General features: G+C 34.8%; 2 protein-coding genes across 2 annotated transcripts; one reads left to right on the top strand and one right to left on the bottom strand.

The window, feature by feature from the left end:
• Positions 1 to 504: 504 nt before the first annotated feature.
• On the top strand, positions 505 to 1,964 carry LOC128175847 (secretory phospholipase A2 receptor-like). The gene is made up of 3 exons (XM_052841701.1): positions 505 to 690; positions 1,177 to 1,356; positions 1,459 to 1,964. The coding sequence occupies exons 1-3, from the start codon at positions 543 to 545 to the stop codon at positions 1,710 to 1,712; spliced, it is 582 nt and encodes a 193-aa protein (XP_052697661.1). The 5' UTR covers positions 505 to 542; the 3' UTR covers positions 1,713 to 1,964.
• A 6,163-nt stretch (positions 1,965 to 8,127) lies between these two features.
• On the bottom strand, positions 8,128 to 22,635 carry LOC128180582 (uncharacterized). The gene is made up of 11 exons (XM_052848707.1): positions 22,550 to 22,635; positions 20,697 to 20,831; positions 19,295 to 20,493; positions 18,868 to 19,082; positions 16,907 to 17,016; positions 16,519 to 16,756; positions 14,007 to 14,155; positions 12,491 to 12,572; positions 11,983 to 12,084; positions 9,992 to 10,084; positions 8,128 to 9,866 (listed from the first exon to the last, which is right to left on the bottom strand). Exons 2-11 carry the CDS (start codon positions 20,820 to 20,822, stop codon positions 9,460 to 9,462), a joined length of 2,721 nt encoding a protein of 906 aa, XP_052704667.1. The 5' UTR covers positions 20,823 to 20,831; positions 22,550 to 22,635; the 3' UTR covers positions 8,128 to 9,459.
• Positions 22,636 to 23,591: the final 956 nt, after the last annotated feature.

Below are 23,591 nucleotides of genomic sequence, written 5' to 3'. Positions count from 1 at the left end.
TTCATCAATTCCAACTGTATCTTTCTTCACAGGTATGTGTATTTTTATCAAATATCATCAAAAAGCGATGGAAGCAATAACTTGGGACAGACTATGATTATATCATAAAATGTCAGGCAGATCTGATGGTTAACTTGTTGACCACCAAGCCTCCTTAATTCTTGGTTTGTTCGGTAAAAATGGAGTAAATGTGATGTTTTATAATTGAATGAATTAGGGAAGCACGACGGCGTCATGGCAATATATCATTTAGCGATATAATTCAAACCTTTTAAGGGATCAAAGTCAGACATTGGGATTATATACATTATATAAACGTTAAATATATTCGTTTAGGGTTTGTTCTATGCTTGCTGTGTCAGTAGTGACAAATTCAGCAAATAAGGAAATTTATAGCTGAGATCAGATAAAAAGGATGTTTTCTCTGTTTGTCAGATGTCTTCTCTCAAATGACTGGATTCTACTATAAACAAAGTAGCTCATACAGGAATATCTTACCTAGTTCAGATCTTAATCTAGCAGAAGGACAGTTCTCCCGCATTATGTGCGCAACGTTGTGTGTACATCAAAAGTTTTGTCAAACCATCTTCTACAAACCCTTGGAGATGACATGTTCTCTTTACAATTACCCATTGACGGAATTCACAGAAACCTTTCCTGAATCGGGGATTGAAGTTTATAAAATGGAAGGCATGTATCTTATTTGAAGCAATAGAAAGAGCCTCTAATGTACATTAATTTTCCTTGTCATAGTTAATTGTTCTTAAACAATTAAGCATGTATATACTTTTAAAATGTAGAACTTTGACACATCTGCATTGAAATACAGCAAGACTATAAAGTTTAAAAAATAATTTATATCTTGTGCGCAGATCCAGAAACTATCAAAATGGGAGGGAGTGTGAAGAATAATTTTGTTTCCTGGGAGGAGGGGGGGGGGGTCAGAGGTTTATTCTCTGTTAAATTAAAAAGTTTGAAAAAACATCTATGGACAGGGGATGTTTGGACTTCCCTCGCTCCGTCTTTTCTATATCTGTGCATGAATCAAACATTACTTTCAAATGATCCTGGTCAATTTGGCCAATTTTGATATCGCAAAATTAAATTAAATGTATATTAGCTAAAAAAATGTGTTAGCTTGTCATCTGATTTCCAATTAAGTTATCTCTTTTCAAGGATGTTCTCGACCTGGATTTGATGTCATTAGAGAGATAGACATGTGTGTTCAGATTTACCATACAACAAATGTCTCTTATACGTACGTCATGGAGGTGTGCAGACAAGAGGGTGCAGAACTGATATCACTGGAAACTGGCCTTAAGATGAATACCCTTTCCTCCTACTTGCTTCTTCAATGTATGCATTACACAATACTGTACATTTCACTCAATAAATTTCTTAATTTTTTAAACTTTAATTTGTTAAATAACAAACGTCGTATTCTTTTCTTTTGTCCAGTCGGAAAAGCAGTGGCTGTCTCTGTTGGACTCGACAATTCTTCGGGCTGGAAATGGGTCAATGGTCAGCCACTGGCTATTGGTCATCTGAATGTTACTAACAGGATCAACAATCATGATGGGTACAAAGATCCTTGTGACAGCAACTATTGTGGAATTTTTTCTGTTGGTATTTCTAAAGATTTAAAGATATATGATAACTGTTGCAATAACATTCAGCCCTACTTTGTGTGTTCCATACCTTTTAAGCACTGAGAATATTATTGCTGTTGTATTGCTTTGAATCATCGTCGATATCTTCTGTAGGACTTGCAGGACCTGCATTCAAGTTCTATATTTATCTTTATAGAAAATGCAGCATTGTGTGTAATGTTTTAAAACGATTTAAAGGGGCATGGTCACGATTTTGATAAAAAAAATTTTTTATCTGATTTTAATGTTTGAAAATGCCTTATTTAGGCATTTTTATTGGGGAACCATAATTTGAGTGTTATTTGTTGAGTTATAAGTGAGTTACAGATATTGAAGTCCTTTGCTATGTAAACAACGCGTTTGTTTACATTTTGAATGTTGAAATGAAAATTCCAGTTTAAGACATAAAATGAATGTGTTAAACATTAGGAACTGTTAATTTATGCTTAAAATGAATAAAGAGAGAGACAAATCAGCTTGAAAAAGATTTTTACTGGTGTATTGGACATAAGTTTGTAAACAAAAAACAGGACACGAACCTTGTTTACACGACAAAGAATTCTGAGCCCTGTATCTTGCTAATTACTCTACGAATGACTCTCAAATTTCATTTGATCATTAGAAATGCATTCCTAAAGCATTGTAAAAAATAAAAATTAAAAAAAATAGAATTTGACAAAAATCGTGACCGTGCCCCTTTAACTTTTGGTTCTATATGGTGGTTTCTTAGATGAAAATAATTGATTATTTTTTTTCATAATTACATTTTTGCATGACTTCAATAAACACTAACTAATTAGCAAGGTATTATTTAAACTTTTAAAAACTATAAAGTTTAAGTTGTAAATTAAATATTTATTACCAAACTAAATGAGTCTCCAATAATATTCTGCTCGTAATGTTTCATTCTCTCTACTTTCCGATATATTTGCACCAAGATGATTTAAAAGCATTATCGTGATAAAGTTTTGTAAAGGCAATTAATATCGGTCCCAATAGATTACACTGCATGCAATGTCTGCCGTTATGATAATTAATACTACTGGTTTTATGTCATCTTCTTGATCAAATTAATTTGGTCAACATACTTGTAAACACTGATCCATTTTTTTTTAAAAAGAAATGACGCCATTAATAATAATTGTCCTTTAAAAAAATGAGGCATTGTCTCGATCCTTGTTTGATAAACCTTCGCCTTTAATTTAGTCTTAGATTTAGAAATTCATTTGTTTGGCAAAATGCAAAACGTATGTTAATTCTACGTTTAAAGTAACCTTTGTGCGTAGGTTTAGAAGAAATTGTGTTTAAAAACCCCCTTCTTTAATTTGATATTTTATTCAAAACTATACCAAGTTTGATTTTACAAAAATACTGCAGTCTGTAGAAAATCGAAATGTTTAGAGCACATTACGGACTATAAATCAGATACTTAATGGAATTGGCAGGAAAGATCATTATTAAAAAGGTTGCCAACATGTAGCGTGAATACTCATGGTTCTTGTAATAATGTAAATGAATAAAAATCATTTGTTTTAAAATCCTGTTTGTTATCATTTTATCGCCCTCGCTTGATGATTTGGTATTTTAAACTGACGTTAAACGTATAATTAACTTTGGGCAGCCCAAGATAAATTAGATGAGCGGGCTTTAAATCAAAAAACACATTATGACTTATGACTCTCAACGTGTCAGTATGGAAACAGAAAGTTACAGTTATGACCATAAGTGAGTCATCAAAATGGCGCCGTGATAAGGCACTGGTGCAGGATTACCCGAGTTCTAAGTAAAATATCTCAAAAAGTAACAAAGTAACTTACCTCGAATTTAATATCTAGATGCATGACCTTTTCATCTAATGACTTGTCGCACACGTTTTGGAATGGATTCAAATAATCCTTGAATGTAGTGCCGTGGAAATGAACTCCGGGAATTTATATTACCCTCAACTTGTGTAAATGTTCCGATCCTATTATGGGAAATACAACCCTAAAACATGGCAGAAAACTTAAGGTTGCCTCGTATCCCCAGGCACTCTGGTCGCCAGAGCTCTCCTCCAAACATATACTCGTTTATTTTGGTCTACCATAACTTTTGTTTCGTCACTAAAAATTACTTATTTCCAGTGTCTTTCCAAAGTCCATCCAAGTTACGATCTATTTATAACAATTAATTAACAATTTATACGACGACTTATTTTCTCTTTCCGAATTGTTAACGTTTTGCGAATTTTCTTCCTTGTTTTGTCAGAAACACGTAATCTTCTATTAAAGTCTGTCCCAAGATATTTATGGAGCACATTTGGACGATTTTAAATAAAAAATACACACACCTGTGAAAGAAGTGCAATTACAATAGTTGAATCGGATAATTTCAAAGATAATTTAATTGACACATTTATATCATCTTTCACTCGAAAAAATTTACAGGATCAAAAAAAGATTCCTTACGGAGATTAAATAATGGGGAATGTCTACATCCTTTCTCCATTCGGAATACACACAGAATACATCGCTATATTTCAACGTTACCATCCGGGCTTGCTGCAATACAAAATACCCGTAGACATCACATTTTTTAGCATTGTATTGAAACCTGATTAGCTAACAGGGGCGTTTCGACTGAGAAATTTTTGAAACTTTTCATACTTTACAATGAACATCCTTTGAACCCAGAGGTACATGTATTTATAAATATCGAGCAATTAAACAAAATCCGAATTCAGGATATCTTGGGACAGACTATAACAGTTATGCTAGAAACAGAAGATTGTAATATATTGTTTGCTTCTTTCGTTATTTTTGCTTAAATCTGCCGTCTGTCCATTTTAACACAACGTAAACTTTTCCTATCCCTTTCATCCATTTTTCGACGCCTTCCGCTTCGAGGTAAATGAACTATATATACGACATGAGTTAAATTTTGCCCCCATTATTCGCCAATTTTTAAAGTGTCTCTGGTACAATAAAATGTTATATTTCAGAAGAGATGATGTAAAATACATTTTTTACCTATCTATTTGATTTATTTGCACTCACTGGGAGTATATGAAGTCAGGAGTAACGCTATTTCATAATTCAATCAAAATCAGCCAAAAATTGGACATTTTTCTTATCTTTTTATGAATGGGAAATATAGAGCGCATGCTTGACCAAGAAAAACTTTTTCGTCACTTATTAGCCTTGGCTAGATACATCTCTGATCAAAATATTTTGTTTGTTCAAGCATGCGCTCTATGTTATCTGTAAGAAAAACTGGTTGAAAATAAGCTGTTTTATGCTAAAAATGCCGGTACAAGGTTGTCTTTACGGTGTCATATATTTAAATTGTGGGCAGTCGAATCAAAATAAACATTATGAAAAAACATCACATTTATATCTGTACAACTGAAGAAAACAAGAATTACAATATAATGATGATGTTCATTTCAGGCCCTTATCATATATAGTCCTTTACGAAGAAACTTACTTACACACAGTTGACTTACTCCAATAATGTCAGCAATTTTATATTGACTGAATCGGTTGACATTTCCTTTCGTTTTTCGGCCATGTTTTAGCAGACGATGTTTACAGTTTAGAAAGGTCAGGGACATATGACGTCATGTATAAATATAGATTATCCTCTATTAAAAGGCTATGATTTAAATTCATTTTTTCTCTCTGGCTACAACATATAAAAGACCAAAACTTTAAAAAGAGGCCCATGGGCCACATAGCTCACCTCAGAAACAATAGATATGATAAAATCAGCTTTACAGAGTCATAATTTAAAATATATGGACAATGTAGCAAATGTAGATCCTGTAAAAATTAAAGTTAAGAAGTTAAAGTTAAAATTAAATTAAGTGGCCCCACCCTACTCCTCAAGATTTTGATTTAAAAGAATTCAAATCTACATTATCTGAGGTTGCTTTCAGTACAGTTTTCAGGTATGCTTTTCTAGGCAAGTGGTTTTTTAGAAAAAAATAAATGTTTTCTATTCTTACATATGTATATTCGTATGTAAATTTTTGCCCTCCCCCAATGTTGTGACATTTTCACAAATCTGTATCTAAACTACATAACGATGCTTCGACACAAGTATCAGCTTTCCTGGCTTATAATTTCTGAGAAGAAGATTTTACTATATTCCAATGTAAAACTTTGACCCCCCCCCCCCCATTATGGCCTTACCATACCCCCAGGGACAATGATGTGGACTTAAATCTATACCCTCTGAGGATGCTTCCACGCAAGTTTCAGCTTTTCTGGCCAAATGGTTTTTGAGAAGAAAATTGAAAAGATTAACACTGTATATTCCTATGTAAAAGTACGTCCCCCCAATGTTGGCCCCACACTACACCTGGGGGGGGGGGGGGGGGGGGGTCATGATTTTCACAACTTTAAATCAACACTTCATGAGGAAACTTCCTCACAAGTTTCAGGTTTTCTGGCTGATAAGTTTCTGAGAAGAAGATTTTTAAATATTAACTCTATGTATTCTATGTAAACATTTGACATCCCCCCAAATCGTGGCCCCACCTTACCCCCGGGGACCATGATTTGAAAAAACTGGAATCTACACTATCTGAGGAAGCTTCCACAGCCAAATGGTTTCTGATAAGATTTTTGAAAAATATCAACAAATTTTCAACGAATCTTAATTGTCTCCCCTTAAAAGAGAGCATGGCCCTTCATTTTAACAAACCCAGTGATGCTTTGTTCCAAGTTTGGTTGATGCTTAGTGGTTCTGGAGAATAAGTCGAAAATATAAAAAGTTTACAGACGGACGGACAGACATACGGACGCCGGACAAAAAGGGATAAGAAAAGCTCACTTGAGCTTTCATATTGTTTTAAGCAGAGTATTACCAAATGCTTGCTAATGTCTACATGAATTTTAAATTCAAAACTTATCGATCTATATACAGATTAAGCGGAAAAATATGAATACCGAGCAGAGCAAGATACCGGAACATAAAATCTAGGTTGTTTTTTTTTATCAAGAAGCATACTTACAAACAATATACAGTGTATTCTTATTTACGCTTTCTTAATCATAGAAACCATGCAGCATTTCATCATTACATCTTTCTCGGGTCTAAAAATTAACGAAGAAACGTTGTACGACACTCATCCATTAGGCTAGCCTTGGCTTTATTCTATAGAAGTCATCGATTTCGAGACTCATACTATTACCAACCAAAAAGTAAGGTGTTTGTGGGGACTCAAAGTTGACAAGTGACGTTGTTTTAATCCAAGTGTGTAATGACAAGCACATGATCTTCTATAACTAAAACATTTAAGAAGTACACGTAACATACCCAGAAACACTTACACATGCAGCAATGTTATATTCCAATGGAAACACGTTGCACGTGAGGATAATTATATATAAATTAGATACTAGTATCTGGATCTTTGCATATGGATTGCGTAATGTATCGACGAGGTGGATCGAAGATCTTATTCTAACCAATCATGGACATTTCTGGTGATGATCATTTCCATTAGAGAAATATAGATTTATAACATGGTGATTTCGCATTTTATTTAACAACTTTCAGTACTAGCATCTGGAATGGTAAATTCTGTAAGTGGTAAACTTTGGCAGTTTTTCTGCGAATGTTATAACCAAATGTAAAACATGTATATTCGAATATTTCAGTTAAGTAAACATGACAAATACCCGACAATATCAAAATACACAAAGTCATTAGAATCACTTGCGGGCATCAATGCTGGCAACCTCACAGAACAAGGAGGCGAGCCACGTGATGACCCATGACGTGACGCCGGAATCTACTTGTGCTACATTAGTTTCGAATGATGGTCTGGTCTTTTCAGGAAAGGCTGAATGACTCCAGTGTGGACTAAGGTGTGATACACGCCGAAACAGTTCCTGGAGTCCCGGACACACAAAGGCATCTGACAATGCGAGCAGTGAGACTCCGTTAAGACGTCCCAGCCGCTCTTGGTTCGGTTCTTGCGGAGTTTGCAAAAGATGCATCGTTTTTTCTTCTTGTCGATGTTTGGTTCCACCCTGTGAATATCAGCGTCGTAGTTTGGGAAGCCAGGAGACATCTGAATGTCCATTACGTCTACCAATTTGCGACCTGTAATGAATAAAATTTCACCTTTTAATCAATCGAGAGCCAATTTTAACAAATGACTGACTAACCTGTCAAATGCGGAGTTACGGCACTACTTTTAAGACCTTGGAATGAAGTTTTCAATAAATATGGTTCTTGTCAATGTATTTTCTATTGTATATACACATTGTATATTGTGTTTCAACATATCTATAACTCGTAGGGTGTAGCATGCACACGAAACTCAGTACAAGCCGACATTAACTCTTTACAGGAAGATTTTTTAAAGTGCTTCAAATATCATTTTTGTATCTTTTTATTCGGGGAACAGAAGTGCATATACATCAAACCATCACGTTTAAAAACAGCAATTAAAATGAGTTCAGAAACAAATCACATTGACAAAAAATTCACTCTATAAGATCTTTATTGTCCGATATAATATGAAAAGAAAACAAATCTAGATATGTTGTATACAACAAAGTATAAAAATATGCAAAAATTTAACAATCCATATAATGTTTGGCAAAAACATAACATACAAAATTGCTGACCTGTAGAATAAAATGCCTTATTGAGGTTCTTCAGTGCTTTTGACCTGAGGATATTGTATTAACTGATATGAAACACTTATACGTAATGCATAATTCATGGCTGAAAACCGACCAAAAAGAATTAAAAACAATTTGCTGAGGGAACTTGTAACAAGAAAATGTTTGGTTATTTCAGTAACACATGAGGCTCAAGAATATACAGTTCATATCAGTATTCCATATTACAATAAAAACACATGTACCTTATTTTAACAAGTATTCAATTAAGAATATAAAATGGTGCTGGTGTAACTTTGTATTCCAAAAATCATTAATTAAAATAGCATCAAATGCGAAATATTTCTAATAACAAAAAATGGTGTTGAAATTTACATTCACATAACAATTCTATCAATTTTTTAAGTCAACAAAAACACTCCCTGAAAACAACAAATTCCTGAAATAATCTAACGACGCCTCGAACACTCTAAAAAGCAATTTAATGACGTCATATGGGACAGGTTCAAGAGCATGTCACCGGTTTTGAAATCAAGATTATACAAGTCTAATAGACTTTATATCTTTAATACTGCCATTCTGTTTCTTTTAATCGTAAATAATATAATATTGTGCGTCTGAGGTCCAACGAAAGTTATACATCAACATTATAAAATAACGACTAATACAAAAATGAAAATTATCGGTAGCATTAGTCCATAAAAAGCGAGGGCAACATGATGAGGTTAACATTTCCATTGTAATAAAAATCTGTGAATAACTGCTAAAAAGTATAAATAATCCAACGTATAAACAATATCTAGAATCCTTATATATCTACACACTCGGGTAAAGTTTCCACAAATACGTGATGTAAAAATTAAAAAATAAGAGGTGACCGGAATATATTCATGATTTTAACAAAAGACAAAGCAGTATATTTCTATCATCCTACATAGGCAACAAACACGTGAGAATTCTTCTAGAAAGGTAAGTTTACAGACGGGATTCTAAAAATGCATAAATCCTGCAGTAGATAAACATATGAATGTAAATGAATCAGTGATATATGATGCACCAAACTTATCAACATACAAACATTTGCCGTTCGGGCAGCCAACATTTCCCATAGGATAATCAATCGAACCGGGTCTAAACAGCAGAATGGGTAAAATAGAAAGTTTAAAAAAGTTTACAGCATATACAACAAATTAACCATTGGTTTCCTTTTTCACTTCCACTTGACCTGTGTCGCGTGATCTACGTCGTCCTGGATTTTCAACATTCGTCATACCCAGAAAGTATTTATGATATAGCACAAAACAGTTTCGGTCATTTACACACAGGGGAACGTCACACTGAAGACATCGGTAAAACGTGTTCACCCGCCATCCGGACCGGGTCCGGTTCTTCAGTCTCCCGCAGTAGAGACACGGGGTGTACTTCCGGTCTTTGTTGTAGATCGGCACGTGTTTCTGTTGGGAGGACCTTATGGTCAGGTCCAGTCCTTTGAGGACCTCTGAGGACGAGTCTGCACTCTCTATGTCCTCCACGGGGTCAGAAGAAGCCGATACTTTAGGTCTGTTGCGCATCATGTCAAAGTACATTGCCTTTGTTTCTGTACCAACAAAAACACTAAGTGAATATTTTTAATAGACATGAATATGTACGAAACATAAATAAGTATGATACTAGGTACAACGTTTGCTTTATCAAATATTGCTAAAATATATGTTTACTTACGGAGTTCGTGTAATTTATCGATGTACTCGGAAAGTTTACTTCTGCCACCCGATGGGTCTCCTGAGGGCGAAGGTCGGTCATCTGTCGTGTTTGCTGAAAGTATAAAATCTTCACTGAATGACCAGGCACCCGACGTTTTGTGAGATACATTGCCGTGATATATTTACAGTGGTCAGTAAGGATGAACAGGGTCAGTCATGCTCTGATCACAATAGCCTATACCAGTGACAATTCTCTGCAGAACTGCACATGCAAAAACTGACACATAAGTAACTTTGCCAAAACTTTATTCAATATACTAAGGTACAAGCTTGTATACAACAAATATTACCACAACAAGTTTAAAAAAAAATAAAACTGTTCAATTATTCAAAGAAAGCATAATAAAAAATAATGCAAAAACATGTATAGAAAAATGTTGGATTTTCTTAGTTAAAAAGTGAATATTAATAACAATGAATAACATACATCAATTAACTATAGAACATTGTATATGATGAAATTATTCTAACAAACCTCTAGTTATATGGGAGTATGAAGTATTTACTAACTGTTTGTAAAAAAAATAAATTGCAAAGAATTGAACAGTGATGTTTCCGAAAAAAGAAAATCGCGACACCCATCCATAATCACATAAAAGTGCCACAACTCCGTAAACATGGAAAAAAGCGACACAACTCCGTATTCAATGAGAATGGCGACAGAAATATGTCGCTTAACAGCGCATGACAAAAGGCGGTAATGAAATGTACACGTGTGGGAATGTGATGAAGGGAAGGAGGAAGAGTGGGTGTAAAAGGTACCACTACAAAGGACAGCAAATCGCCACTAAAAATATACGTATCTCCTGTATAGATATAAATATCTCTGTGTATATAGATACAGGTCTATTAGTACTAATTCATAACAATAGGTACATTAGCTGTTTTACAACATGTACGTTTTACAACATGTACATTAAAGGATACAAGTAGTCTTTTTTCTTAGTCATTTCATAAATTCAAAGTCTCAAGTCATACGTATAATGGTATTCGGTATAACGACAATTTTATCTACACACTGATGCGGCTGCATAATTCAGATTGCGTAACGACCTCATGGTCACTTAAGAAGGCGGGTTTTTGGTATACTTTTGAAACATCTTCTGAGAGCCTAACATACTCACACGGCCAGTTGGCAGCGCCTTTATCTGGCCAGAAAACAACAACCTGTGGTAAATCTTAAAACAGTTCCTCTCCCCGGTACACAGAGGAACCAAACACCGGGCACAGCAAAAATTGGTCAGAACCACCCATCCCCTTTTGGTTGTAATATTCCGGTGCCGGCAAAGGGCGCACCGTTTCTGTTTTAATTCTGGGTTGTTTTGAGGGAAGTGCAAAGCCGCCTCGGCTATAGAGATTAGCTCTTGTTCGATTATTTGACCTTTAGGCGTTGATGATGTGGGCGCGGTCTCTGTTCTTTGACCACAGGTCGAGTGCCTCGCTTTCTGTTTAGCATTGGCCAGTGCCTCTGAAAGGAGAAATAATCTTGCCGTAGGCTCCTCAAACTGTACGTTTATATACCGTTCTACAGGTGAATGTTGCTATAAAATTAACTCATTGCTATGAACACTGTCCTTACATAAAGTGATTGCGTTATTTCATTTAAACGGAAAACAGATTTGCATCGGTATAAATAAGAACCACGACTTTCCAGATAAAATTTTATTGTGCGCAAACAAGTTACGTGTACATTTAAATAAAACATCAGCATGACATCAAAATCAAATTGAAACGATTTTCAGGTTAAAAAACACAAATAAAAAGAAACACACAACACTAACTAGCATGTCCGTTACTTTTGGGCATCAACAGATAAATTCCCGTGTGAGAAAGAGTGATATAACGCAAAACAATTGCGCACTCCAGTACACAGTGGAACAAGACAGCGAGAACATCGGTTCTGTGTTAAAACTTCCCAACCACTGCGCGTGCGCACTCTCCTTAACTGACAAAGCAAACACCGCTTTTGCTTTTTGCCTTCCGTTGGTACAATTCTGTGGAGGTTTTCATCGCTATCGTTCTTTGCCAACCCAGAGATTTTCTGTTCACGCCCTGTAAACAGAAAAGCTTTGGATAAATGATACTTGCAGCACTTCTGGTATATTTATAATCCTCATTCACACGAACAAAAATCTTGGATTTCTAGTGTCATGTCCCCTTATTTTATCGTATTACTACACTTCAGTTATCTACACCAAACTAATTATTTGTCGCTGCTCTAATCGATAGTTTACAAAGATCGGTAAAAGGGAATCAAACCGAAGCAAATCACTTGGGAAACTGAAAGTACGAGAAATGTTTCTTCCGGAGTGCCGGGGCTCTTCCTTCTGAGAGAAGAATATGGTATACCACAAAGCATTCTTTACAGAGGTTTATGTCACACTGTTTACACTGTAGTCGCGTTATCACGTCCCAGCCCGACTTCGTTTTAACGTTCTGATGTTGGCAAAGAGCGCACCTATTCTGCTTCCGACCTTCCACAGAAACGCACTTATGATCTGCATATTGTGGGGGCAGCATTTTATCTCGAACCCGGGGCCCTAAAAGCAGAAAATTGTTTCAAAAGTGAACGTCGGATATAAAGATCTACCCTGTTTAAAAAGTTAATCAAAGTATAAAACGTCAATACACTTTCTGGCGCGCAATGGACAACTGGGAGTTTTCATGTACGCGTATTTTGCATTCGGATATAATTTTCACAAAACCGAACTATTAATGACTTTAGATTAAAACTTCATAAAGAAGACAATACACCGCAAACTATGAGTAACCAACCCAGACTTCACACAGAAACACCAATAACAACTACTTGAAAATATCTGTGTCAAACACGGGTGCCTGGTCCAAGGATTGTCTTCTCTTAGCGTAATGTTCGTGGAACACTCTATAACAGTCCCTCTTACTCTTACAGAGCGGCACGTCACATATACTACACTTTTGTCTGGTATACACGCGTAACCCTGACTTTGTCTTTACGTCATTCAATGCACAGATTACACAAGCCTGCAGTTTACATCCCTCTGTGGGGACCAATATGTGGGTATGATTGTAATTCTCATGGTACACTCTCGCAGGGGGAAGAAAGTTTTGCATTGTTCGACCATGTTCTAATGTTTCTGAAAGACAAAATATCCAAATTTAGCTATCTGTGTACGAGAGTTTTTTTTATTAATTTTTTTATTCGTTAATAAAAATAACCAAGTGGAACAAAACATGCAGAAATCACAGGAAACTATTGCAAGGTAAGGACATATGACAAAGAATCGTAGGAAGTACCAGGAACACTAAAACATTGTATCAATTCATCGGTATACTAAGTATTCATCAACAAAATCAAGAGAGACACCGGTTAAAATGTGGTAACTATACGTAATCCATACACTGTACATAAAACAGCTGACCAAGGCATTTCCATATGAGGAATTTTAATCTAAACTTTTAAAAGCCACAAACTATTTGCTAAAATCGATCTAAAACTCTCTTCTGTACATCTTGGATCAGAAGTTACTTTTAACGTTAAATTTATCTCCAAAATTATCCCAGTGGTTTTTTTTAAATCTTGAAATCGCTATCTTCTTCAAAATAATACAAAATTAATGCAAGTAAATAAAAATAAATCCAGCAGCAAATTGCTACTTGTTTATACAAATGGAATGTTCAATGTACAATTAGGAGTTCTGTCATCAAAAAGTGTCACATCGCAAACGCTTTTTTCCATTGAAAACCAGAACTCATTCCCACTCGAAATCACACAATTCAACACTGAACAGTCGTCAATGCTATTATGTTGAAGTCTGTCCTTGGGTAGCCTTAGAAAACAGGGCATTGTGATACCTATTAAAGCAATGTCTGTCGTTGCAGCAAAGGGGTACCTTACACGCAGAGCATCGTTTTCGGGTGTAGCAGTACCAGCCGGAGTGTGTTTTGACTTTCTGACTGGTACACAAGACACAGGGCTTGAGTTTACCGTCTACCTCGGAGATGGCCACGTGATACTGGCCGGTCAAGGGGTCACGGCACTTAGCCACTGCGTTCATAGTGTCATATTGATTGGTAGGGTAGGAGGTCAGAAGGGACTTTTCAAAGGCTGCAAGGGACTGGGCTGGTTGTTGTCGCATCCAGCCTGAAAGATAAGAAAACCCAGATATACAACTCTGACATCACTCCGCAGTGACCTACTACTGTTGTTGTTTTGTTTGTTTGTTGTTTTCTTTTTTATAAGTTTTTGGCTAACATTAAAATCATCAAATGTCTCTATCTTTGGTCACTCATTATTTCTGTTTCCTTATCTAGCTTTTGAAATCATTTCTAAGTTTTATATCTGGATTGTCTTATCCACCACATGACTGCCCCTTTTCAAGTGTGTTTTTCATTGGTGATAAAATCTATCAGTAAAATCTCCACACTTTAAAAATAATCACACACAAGTCGGAAAGTCTGAAGAAATGTATGGCATCATTGTTTATTACTCTGTACAATCACATGAAACATATTATATTGACATGAGAATATAAACAAATGGAATTCCATTGTTAGGTGGGGTGATAAATATTTTGAACCATCTTTAAAGCTTTCTTTCTTCCAGTGGCTAATTTCTCATTCAAAGCTCTAGTGGCCATTTGTGCTGTCAAATTCAAATTCCGCATTCCATACGCTACAAGAAAGAAAAGAAGAATTTTAAAGAGACTGATTAAAATGCATCTTTTTCAACCAAATGCATTTCCAAGTAAACGTATGATTATTTTGATGTTTTGAAAAATTGTAGAATTGAACACCAAGAATTAGGTAGATTTTTTCTGTTTTTCATATCTTACTAAAAGCTAATGTGAATTTCTTTTTGCATCTCTATTTTTTGACTTCCTCTGTGTTATTTCATCTGTAATGAGATATGTTTTACCTTGGCTTTCAATCAAGATGCGCTATGGGCTTTGTGCATTTTCCTACCATGAGCTAGTTTTTCATTGATTGCTTGCTTTGCACCAGACCAGCTTAACTTCAATTGTTTGGAACCAAATACTAAAAATAAATGGTAAAATAGGGTAGTTATAAATTCCATTTTACCTCAAGTTACAGATTTCTGAATTCCTGCAACTTTTCTTCCAGCATAGAGTTTTTCATTGAGGGCCCGCCTGCCCTGAGAACTCTTCAAGCCTAACCGTTTCTCACCAAAGGCTACAATAGTAAACACTCTGTTTAGGTCCTTGGCTCAGACAATGCTTTTCTACATCTTGAGAATATCAGTTACGGTATATATTTTTTTTTTTTTTTTTTTTTTTTTTTTTTTAGAAAAAATCATACATTTTTTGGAATATGCATGTACATGGATAATATTTACTAGTCATTTATTTTTGCATGGTAAACGGGTCAATATTTACAGGGATTTTATCCTCGAATATAACTGTTAAAAGAGCATGATCTTGTGGATCTATTAATTGAATTACTCATACTATTCATTTGGTATTTGATGAGCAAGTTATTCATGAGTTTGAAATTTAAACCACAACAATGAAACTGACACCCCCCCCCCCAAAAAAAAATCCCCATTTTTTAAAATCCAACAGGTAACTTATGTTTGTTTTTCCAAATTAAGTGAGAGCACTGTCAGTTTCACACATTGTTGGTAACACATGGCTGGTACTAACCATGGACACACTCACTGAACTTTTCACATTCTCATAATTCATACTCCTCTCTAATTGGCTCTTTCATATTTTCCTAAACGAAACTTCACACATCAAATGCATTCAACTGTAACAGCATGATTTTATACTATGTTTTCTAAAAAGTTCTTATTTCATAATTTATTGGTGGATTGACCATAAGGCCTAAAAAAAAAATATGTTTGTTTCCGCTTTCCCGACCGACCCTAACTTAAACCCGCCGACCCAAAATTTTTTTTCGAGTTTTTTCGTAAATTTCCGTTTTTATCCGTTTTTTTGGTTAAAATTTCGTTTTTATCCTATTTAAAAATTTATTGTGTCCTCCAAATTTAAGTCGTAAAAACGCTTATAGAACTTATTGAGATGTCATCAGTGTTGTGTAGATGTTTGTTATTTACAAATGGCAGCACATGTCGTGCCAGTTGAGCTCGAGAAATGTTCCCACCAGCCGGGGAAAAAGTTCATCACATCATTTAAACAATGACAACAAATACTTGGTTTTTTTTTTATCTTACCCAGTTTAATAGATAAATGGTTTAATATGCACAATTGAGCAGATGGAGAGGGAAAAAAAAAAGATTAAAAAAAAAAAAAAAGCCGACCGACCGACCCTAATTTTTTTCAGCCTGAAAGCGGAAACAAACCTATTTTTTTTTTAGGCCTAAATGTTCTTGAGAATGAGAAAAGTTTATGGAGTTTACTCACAGTCAGTACTCATCTAGAATGTGTAAGATTGGTCATGGGTTTTTATTGATGGCTTACACTATAGAGGTTTAATAACTGTACAAAACTATATGGCCATTAAAGTTATATCTATATCACTTACACAACAAGGCATTGAACACTGGCTCCAGCGGTGTGTTCTTGTAGGCTGATGTTCCCCCATATTTACACTCCCATGGATTTACAAAACCATTGACCAGTTTCTTCAGTGTAAAGAAGGCTGGCTTGCCCACACACTGACTTAATGTCCGATTCAGCCACACAGACGGAACACACACTTTCTCCTCCTCATCTAATCGTACATAGCCTTCTGGTAATGGCTGTCCAAGTTCAATAAATATCTGTTCAAAAAAAATGTAAACACTATTTTACTGGCAATCCAAGTCCCTTAAGCTTTTATCTTAATTAATTTAGAAAACTTTTACAAATGCAACTGTTGGCTATTGCTTTGAATAAAGTTGAAATAAATTTTATATGACACTAATGCTTACATAGTTAACTGGATCTAATGATGGAGACCTTCCCAAGTTGCTTCTATATGTTGCAGGGAGATTAGGTAGACCCCGATACTCTTGTGTAGTCCCCTGTCCTGCTGCAATATCTGTAAAATGTTAAATTATCTTTAAATGCTATTCAAAAGAAAAAAATTCTATATCAGAAATAATTGAATATATCTCAATTTTACTTTTTTAGTTCAAATAAAAATTTCAATTTTCTTTAACAGTTTAGATTAGTCGCTCTTACATAAATTATTTTTTTGTAATTTGAACACAAGAATCAGTCCACGAGCGACATCCAACGTTACTGGAAACTAGAATAAAAATAGGTTATTACCTTGAAACAATTTGCTGCTGGGTAAATTCCCTGATCTTCCTCTTCTTGTCAAAACAGAATTGTTTCACAGTGACAGTATAGAATGTCGCACATGTACCCATTCCTTGTATGTTTATATCCCACAATCCTCTAGTAGCAGTTTGTTAAAAGTGCGCAATGTTAAACATGAGGAGCCACAGGTCTTTATCTCATTACTTTTGGCAGGCATAAATAAACTAGGTAACAACTTAATTCATGCTCTTGAACTTCATGGTGTAAGTAAATATCTTCTGTTCAGCGAAGCTTTGGCATCATGATACTGTTACACACTCTATTTATTCATAAAGATGCCCTTGTTACTTGCTCAACAGTACTAGTTATGGATATGGAATGAATATTTTTCAGGGTTTTTCTTTGAAAATGATTTGAAATTCTTTTCAGACTGCAATGATGACATTCAAGCAGAATATCTCTTGATTACAATATCACAAGTGATCCACAAACAATACATTGTTACAGCTTGTGCAATTGCTAAATCACACATTTAGCAACCATACACACTCGATGTTATTTCATCAAAAAATTGCATATTAGCAATTCTTTACTTGTCAAAGTACCGGTATCACAATTTTTCTTTCTAATGATGAAATAAGTCACATCCAATGCAAATTACAAACACAGATTTTGCAAGCAAAACATTAAAGAGACATGTACTTAAATAGCTCAACTATCTCAATGATAACTTTTGAATCATTTTACCTTGTTTTGCATCATGTCAGATTGATAGTGACAAATACTTCTTAAAGAACAAAAATCATACATTTGAGAAAAAGATAGTTTTCTCTGACAAGGATTAATACATCCAAGTATCAACTAAGGCTAGTTGCTAAGGTAACGATATGTGCAACTTGTTAATATTCACAGCGTTAAGGTACAAAGTCCGCTAGTATTTTGAAATCTGCTGTTCTTTGTTGATGTGTTCAAAAAGTCATATGACTGTGGTCTTCAGTTAAAATTCATGCATCAAGTCATTAAAAAAAGATGTTATCTTATCAAATAAAGACATTGTACCTTAATTTAAAACCCATGGACACAGGCATCAGCTAATGTTTTTGTAAAAAAAAATCTTTAAAGTGTTCAATGATACTTTTGATGAATGCATATGTAGTTAATATTTTTGCTTCAAAATACCTAAAATAAGTTTTTTTAAGTAAACTGATGGTAAAAAATAATCAACTACTTATACTTCATCGATAAATCTTCTGTCACAAGCCTTGTTTGCCCCTTTTTAGTACATTTTTTTCGTCTAGTCTATTTACCTATTTTCTTTCATGGAAATCTGTTTGTAATGATTTTTTTTTTACATCTGGTAAGCTGGCAAATGTTGCACATTCATAAGCTATTTTCAAATATTTAGACAAAGAATTCAGCATGAATGACATCAGACAACTTTAAATATTTAATCCCTCATGTTCAAGACCAGTAGGAGATACTAGGCAAGCAGAAATTTCCTTAAAAAAAGAACAGAAATACCCTTGATTTGAATATTTAAAGTGCATAACTGATGTGACTGCCTGAACCTATGCTTTGCCTGTTTCCATAAGTTTACAGATTAATGAAGACATAGCAGTTTATCTACCTTTCATTGTATCGGCCATCCACTGGGGCATCTTGTCTTCACTTGCATTGCTTTCTTCATTAGATGTGTCTTCTCTGTTCCAGTCTCCTGATTGGTCGTCAGGTTCAAAGGTGACATTAGGGTCGTCACCATGGAATTGTTCATCAAATGACACCTCACTTTCCACTTTAACTATGGAAATATCTGCATCAGAAGTGGCTGGTGTACTTTCTGACCTGTAATGAATTATCACTCTCCTTAATTACATGTATATAAAAAAATTCATATATATATATATATTTTTATTTTTGAATTTTCAAAGAAAATGATCGAAATCTGATTTAGAATACATATTACCCAAATCAGTAAACATAATTTCTTAAAGAAGTGAATAATGACAAAGATCTTTGATTCTTTGGGACTAATGAAAGAAAACCGATAAACATACCTATGCAGCAATGGCTTCTCTGACATCTGGGAGGCTGCTGTAGACCCTGTAGCCACTGCATCAGAACTGGTACTCCTCCATAAAGCCACTGGTTGAGGTGCTTGTGTAGAAGTAGATGGAGAGGAAGATGGAGGACCTACCAATGAAGAGGAAGATGAGGAAAACGACAAGGTGCTTGCTCCTGCCGTTACCCGTGACTGATCCTGGGAAGAGCGCGACTGTTCCCCTGGTGACGGTATGTTGTAACTCTTTGATGCCTGGGCAGCATTTCCTGCGGCGAATGGCTTTGGTTGTGAATGTGCTGAGGTTCTTTGAGGAAGATGGTAAGCTGATGAAGGAGATGGCATTCTAGAATGAGCTGAAGGAGATGTAGGGAGTCTGCTACCTGATGCACTATTTGGATTAGTGAAGTTAGGATCATGTCGAAAACCCAAACTTGATGATCCCTGAGAATGTGAAAATGAAGGATGAGAAGAAAATCTAGATGATTCTGAACTGCTTGCTGTGATACGAAGTGGGGGCTCTGATCCACTGGAAGCATTAATGATCTGAACATCATTGTTTGCTTTCATTTGACTGGCCACAGATATGGACATTCTGTCTTGTGGATTGTCCCGACGCGTCCCTCCAGAGTCTTCTGGTTTATCCGAGTGCACTATTTCCACACTATCTTCCATGATCTCAATGACCCCTGGTTGGGTGTTTCTTGTTGAGGAGCTTCCCATGAGTCCTTCTCTAGGAACTCTATCCCATGGGTCACTTGCTCCGAAATCATTGAAAGAGTCTGAGGAACCCCTGCTTTGAATTCTTTGACGTTTAGCTCCTGGACTTGGAGGTTGTATCTCAGAGGTTCTTTTGTTTCTTTCATGAACCTTGAGAAGATCTGATGCTCTGACATGCTTGAACTCTGCATTGTCGTGGAAACTGTATTCATATTTATCACCTGCATGCAAACACTTGTAGAAGTCTGCACAACACTTCAGAACACTATCCACCTGCAAGACTCGTGCAATCTTTTCCACATCTTTGGTGTTTTCTTCTGTCAGCATCATGAAGCCCTCATATAAGTACTGAAGGAAAGTGTTGATGGCATCTGCTTTAATGTCTGCTGCTAGCCTCACTTCCAGATTGGAGCCCACCGAGGCATTCTTCATGGAATGTAGCATGGGGCATGCAGCAACTAAGACTACCCTGTGCGCCTGTAAATTGAAAGCAATGAAATTTGAAATTGCATCACAAAGTTTCATTATTCTTAATAGATAAGACAAGACCAAACTTTTCTTTAAAACTGTTGTATATTTGAATACCAGTTTTACATTTAAATATTCTTCACCATCACCCTAACTAAGGTATACTCATCAAATTTGTATGAGGCATTTTGTTCCATACGATAGATACTAACTTTAATTTGACTGTTTCCTGCTTTAATGACTGCATCACATAGAACCTGGTTCTTCCACATGGAGGCCAGCTGACATAGAAGAGAACTGGAATGGATCTGGTTCATGTAAACCTTATGGTAAAACATGATGGCTTCCTGAAAATAGAGAAAAATTTACCCCATTATAAAATGTTTGGAACACATGTATGTTTAAAGCAAAATGATATATGACTGTAAAAAGTTTCATCTATAGTTACCAAACCCCAATTGATTTGGTTTACAACAAATGCCATTTTAAAAATAGAATCTACTACAGTGTTATTTTGTTTTGTTTTTTTACAAATACCACTTCCTTCAGGCAAATACCGCGAAAAAAAAAAAGGAGAGAGAAAATCTGTCATTAATTTACTGATTTCATAAATCATTCCTGAATGGATGGATGGTTTTAGTTCTAATTTACCTTCATGTAACACAAGAAACAGGACTTTAAAAATTTAAAATCTAGAAAAAAAATATAAACAACTCATTCTTTTGTTATTTATTTTTTTCAATGTAAATTCTTAATGTGTATACCATTTAAACACACTCACTATTTGCACTGGTTCATTATTTTGTTGAAATATCTATTCAATTGACTTAATCACATATGTATATATAGACAAAAAAATCAAATCTATTTTAAAAGTCACGCCGTAATTTTGAGATCTTTCCAGATTGCATGTTTCATTATTGTACAAACTACACAACCGGTGATGAGTCTTGGAGATTAAAAAAAACAATTAATTTATCAGACTTGTGCAGATTCTGTTAGTTGGATGTTTATTGTAATATTTATACCAATGCACTTTCCCGATCACGCAAGTTTATTTATGAAAACTAGCTTTCCAAATGTGTTATTTCACTTACCTTTGGCAACAAGAAAGCTTAATTCTAGACCCCTGCCTATAAATCATGGTAATGAAAAAAATAATTAAATAATTCCTGAAAAGTTCCCATTTGGTTTAAATTTAGCAACTAAAAAAGTACAAATAGTCAAATATTTGGGCATTTTGAATGGAATCTACATTTAGTTTGAATTTCCACTGAGTCTGTCAAGGAATAAAAAACATCAAATAAAAACAATTCATTTGTTCTAAATTCTATCTCCCCTAGCTCACTGGTCTCAAAGGTTTTGTACTTTGAAATTTACAATTAAAATAACCCATTAAATTTGGCCGCAGCATTAAAATAATTTTATATGACAACGTTCCAATACATGTGTATATTTTTCAGTCTTGATTGAAATCTTGTTTGATATGAAATATTATATGGATCATGATACACCCTTGTGCACTGTTGTAGCTCCCAAATTAGATGCACTGCCTTCGAATTGGTTTAATTTGTTCATGTTCATAGAAACATAAATGTTGATAAGCAATTAAAAAGTGAAACATGAAGTGAAGTATGAAGGTAGATTTTCTGTTTCTTACTGATAGGTTAAATCACAAAACAACTGGTCAATGTTCTTCATATTTTCATTTTTTATAATCGGGTTTGGGAAGCCCGCCATTAAGGGAAAGGTAACTCTGTATTTCTACTTTGAAATTCAAATAAGACATCTTATATGACGATTATTTCAACAAGAAGAATTAACGATATCAGCACACTTTACTTAATTTCAAAAAATGTTTATCATCATATTCAACCCATCTGACACACGCACAATTCGTTTCATTTCTCAGTTTTGTTTTCAAGCGCTCTAATAAACATCAACTGTTTTTGCAAAGTTTTATAACCAATTCACCTATAAATCATGCTAATTTCACACGCATACTAAATTTTACATTGCATACTACTTAAAGCATTGTCGTCATGTCGTGTTTTAAAGAAATTACCTTCAGTTTTTGAATTTTTTATTGCAGTCTTTGATTTCCGATGGTACTTAGAATGGCCGCGCAGATTTCCTTGCGCAAGGGTGATTGGAATTTCCGGTTCCGCATAAATTAGCAAGAAGAATTTGCGCGGTGGATCTAAGAATTCTCGTTGTGTATTTCTTTTTAAGGACACCACCTGATTCAAATAAAAAGTCTAAACAATTTTAAGGAATCAAAAATATGTCAAAATGCTTGATAACATTTGAGTTTTAAACATATTAGAAAATTGATGCACATACTTAACTAAGAGAGACAGAACAAAATCAATTAAAGACTCAAGGAAAATTTTGACATGTAACAAGTTCCTTTTTTTTCGATAATTATTTGCACAATAGGAGCTGCTTATGTCATTACTTGTTGTATCCTATTAAATATTTAAAAATGACTCGATATTTTACGGGGCTCAAAATTATCCAAACTAGTCACAATTAATTCATGAATTAAGGAACAATATAACGCTTGGTTCCATGGACTTAGTAACTTACGAGAGAATTATTCATATAAGATTTAGAATAAAGATTAAATTAAATTCAAATAAAAACTTAATGAAATGATATATTTTTTTTAAAACAGGGAGTCGTATCAATCTGCCAATAATACGGTATAAGTAGCTGCAATAATGTAGCCCTCTCCGATTTTTTATATCTGATGTTTACTGGAGAGGGCTACAATTCCATAGGATCTCTGTAATGGTGCAAAATTAATTTTTTAATGCGACTGACTTCGGTCTGAAAAGATCGATTTTATATTTGACTTCCTTTAGATAAAATGATTTTTTAATTCAGGTTGAACAAACTAACCGTATATAAATCAAAACCAGATAAAACACATCAGCATGTTTACCAGTCGTCTTTTTCAGCAGCCATGACAGTTCTCGCGTGATTTTATGGAATTTACGCTTGGAGTTTTGATGGGCTTGATAACATGAATGTCAGTGTAAATAATCGAGCTTACCTCGTTCTATCACTAAATAATCATTTAAGGAAATGGTATATAAAGGAAA

This window comes from Crassostrea angulata, chromosome 1, assembly GCF_025612915.1.
Source record: "Crassostrea angulata isolate pt1a10 chromosome 1, ASM2561291v2, whole genome shotgun sequence".
Lineage (NCBI taxonomy): Eukaryota > Metazoa > Mollusca > Bivalvia > Ostreida > Ostreidae > Magallana > Magallana angulata.
This window is presented reverse-complemented; position numbering and strand designations above follow the sequence as displayed.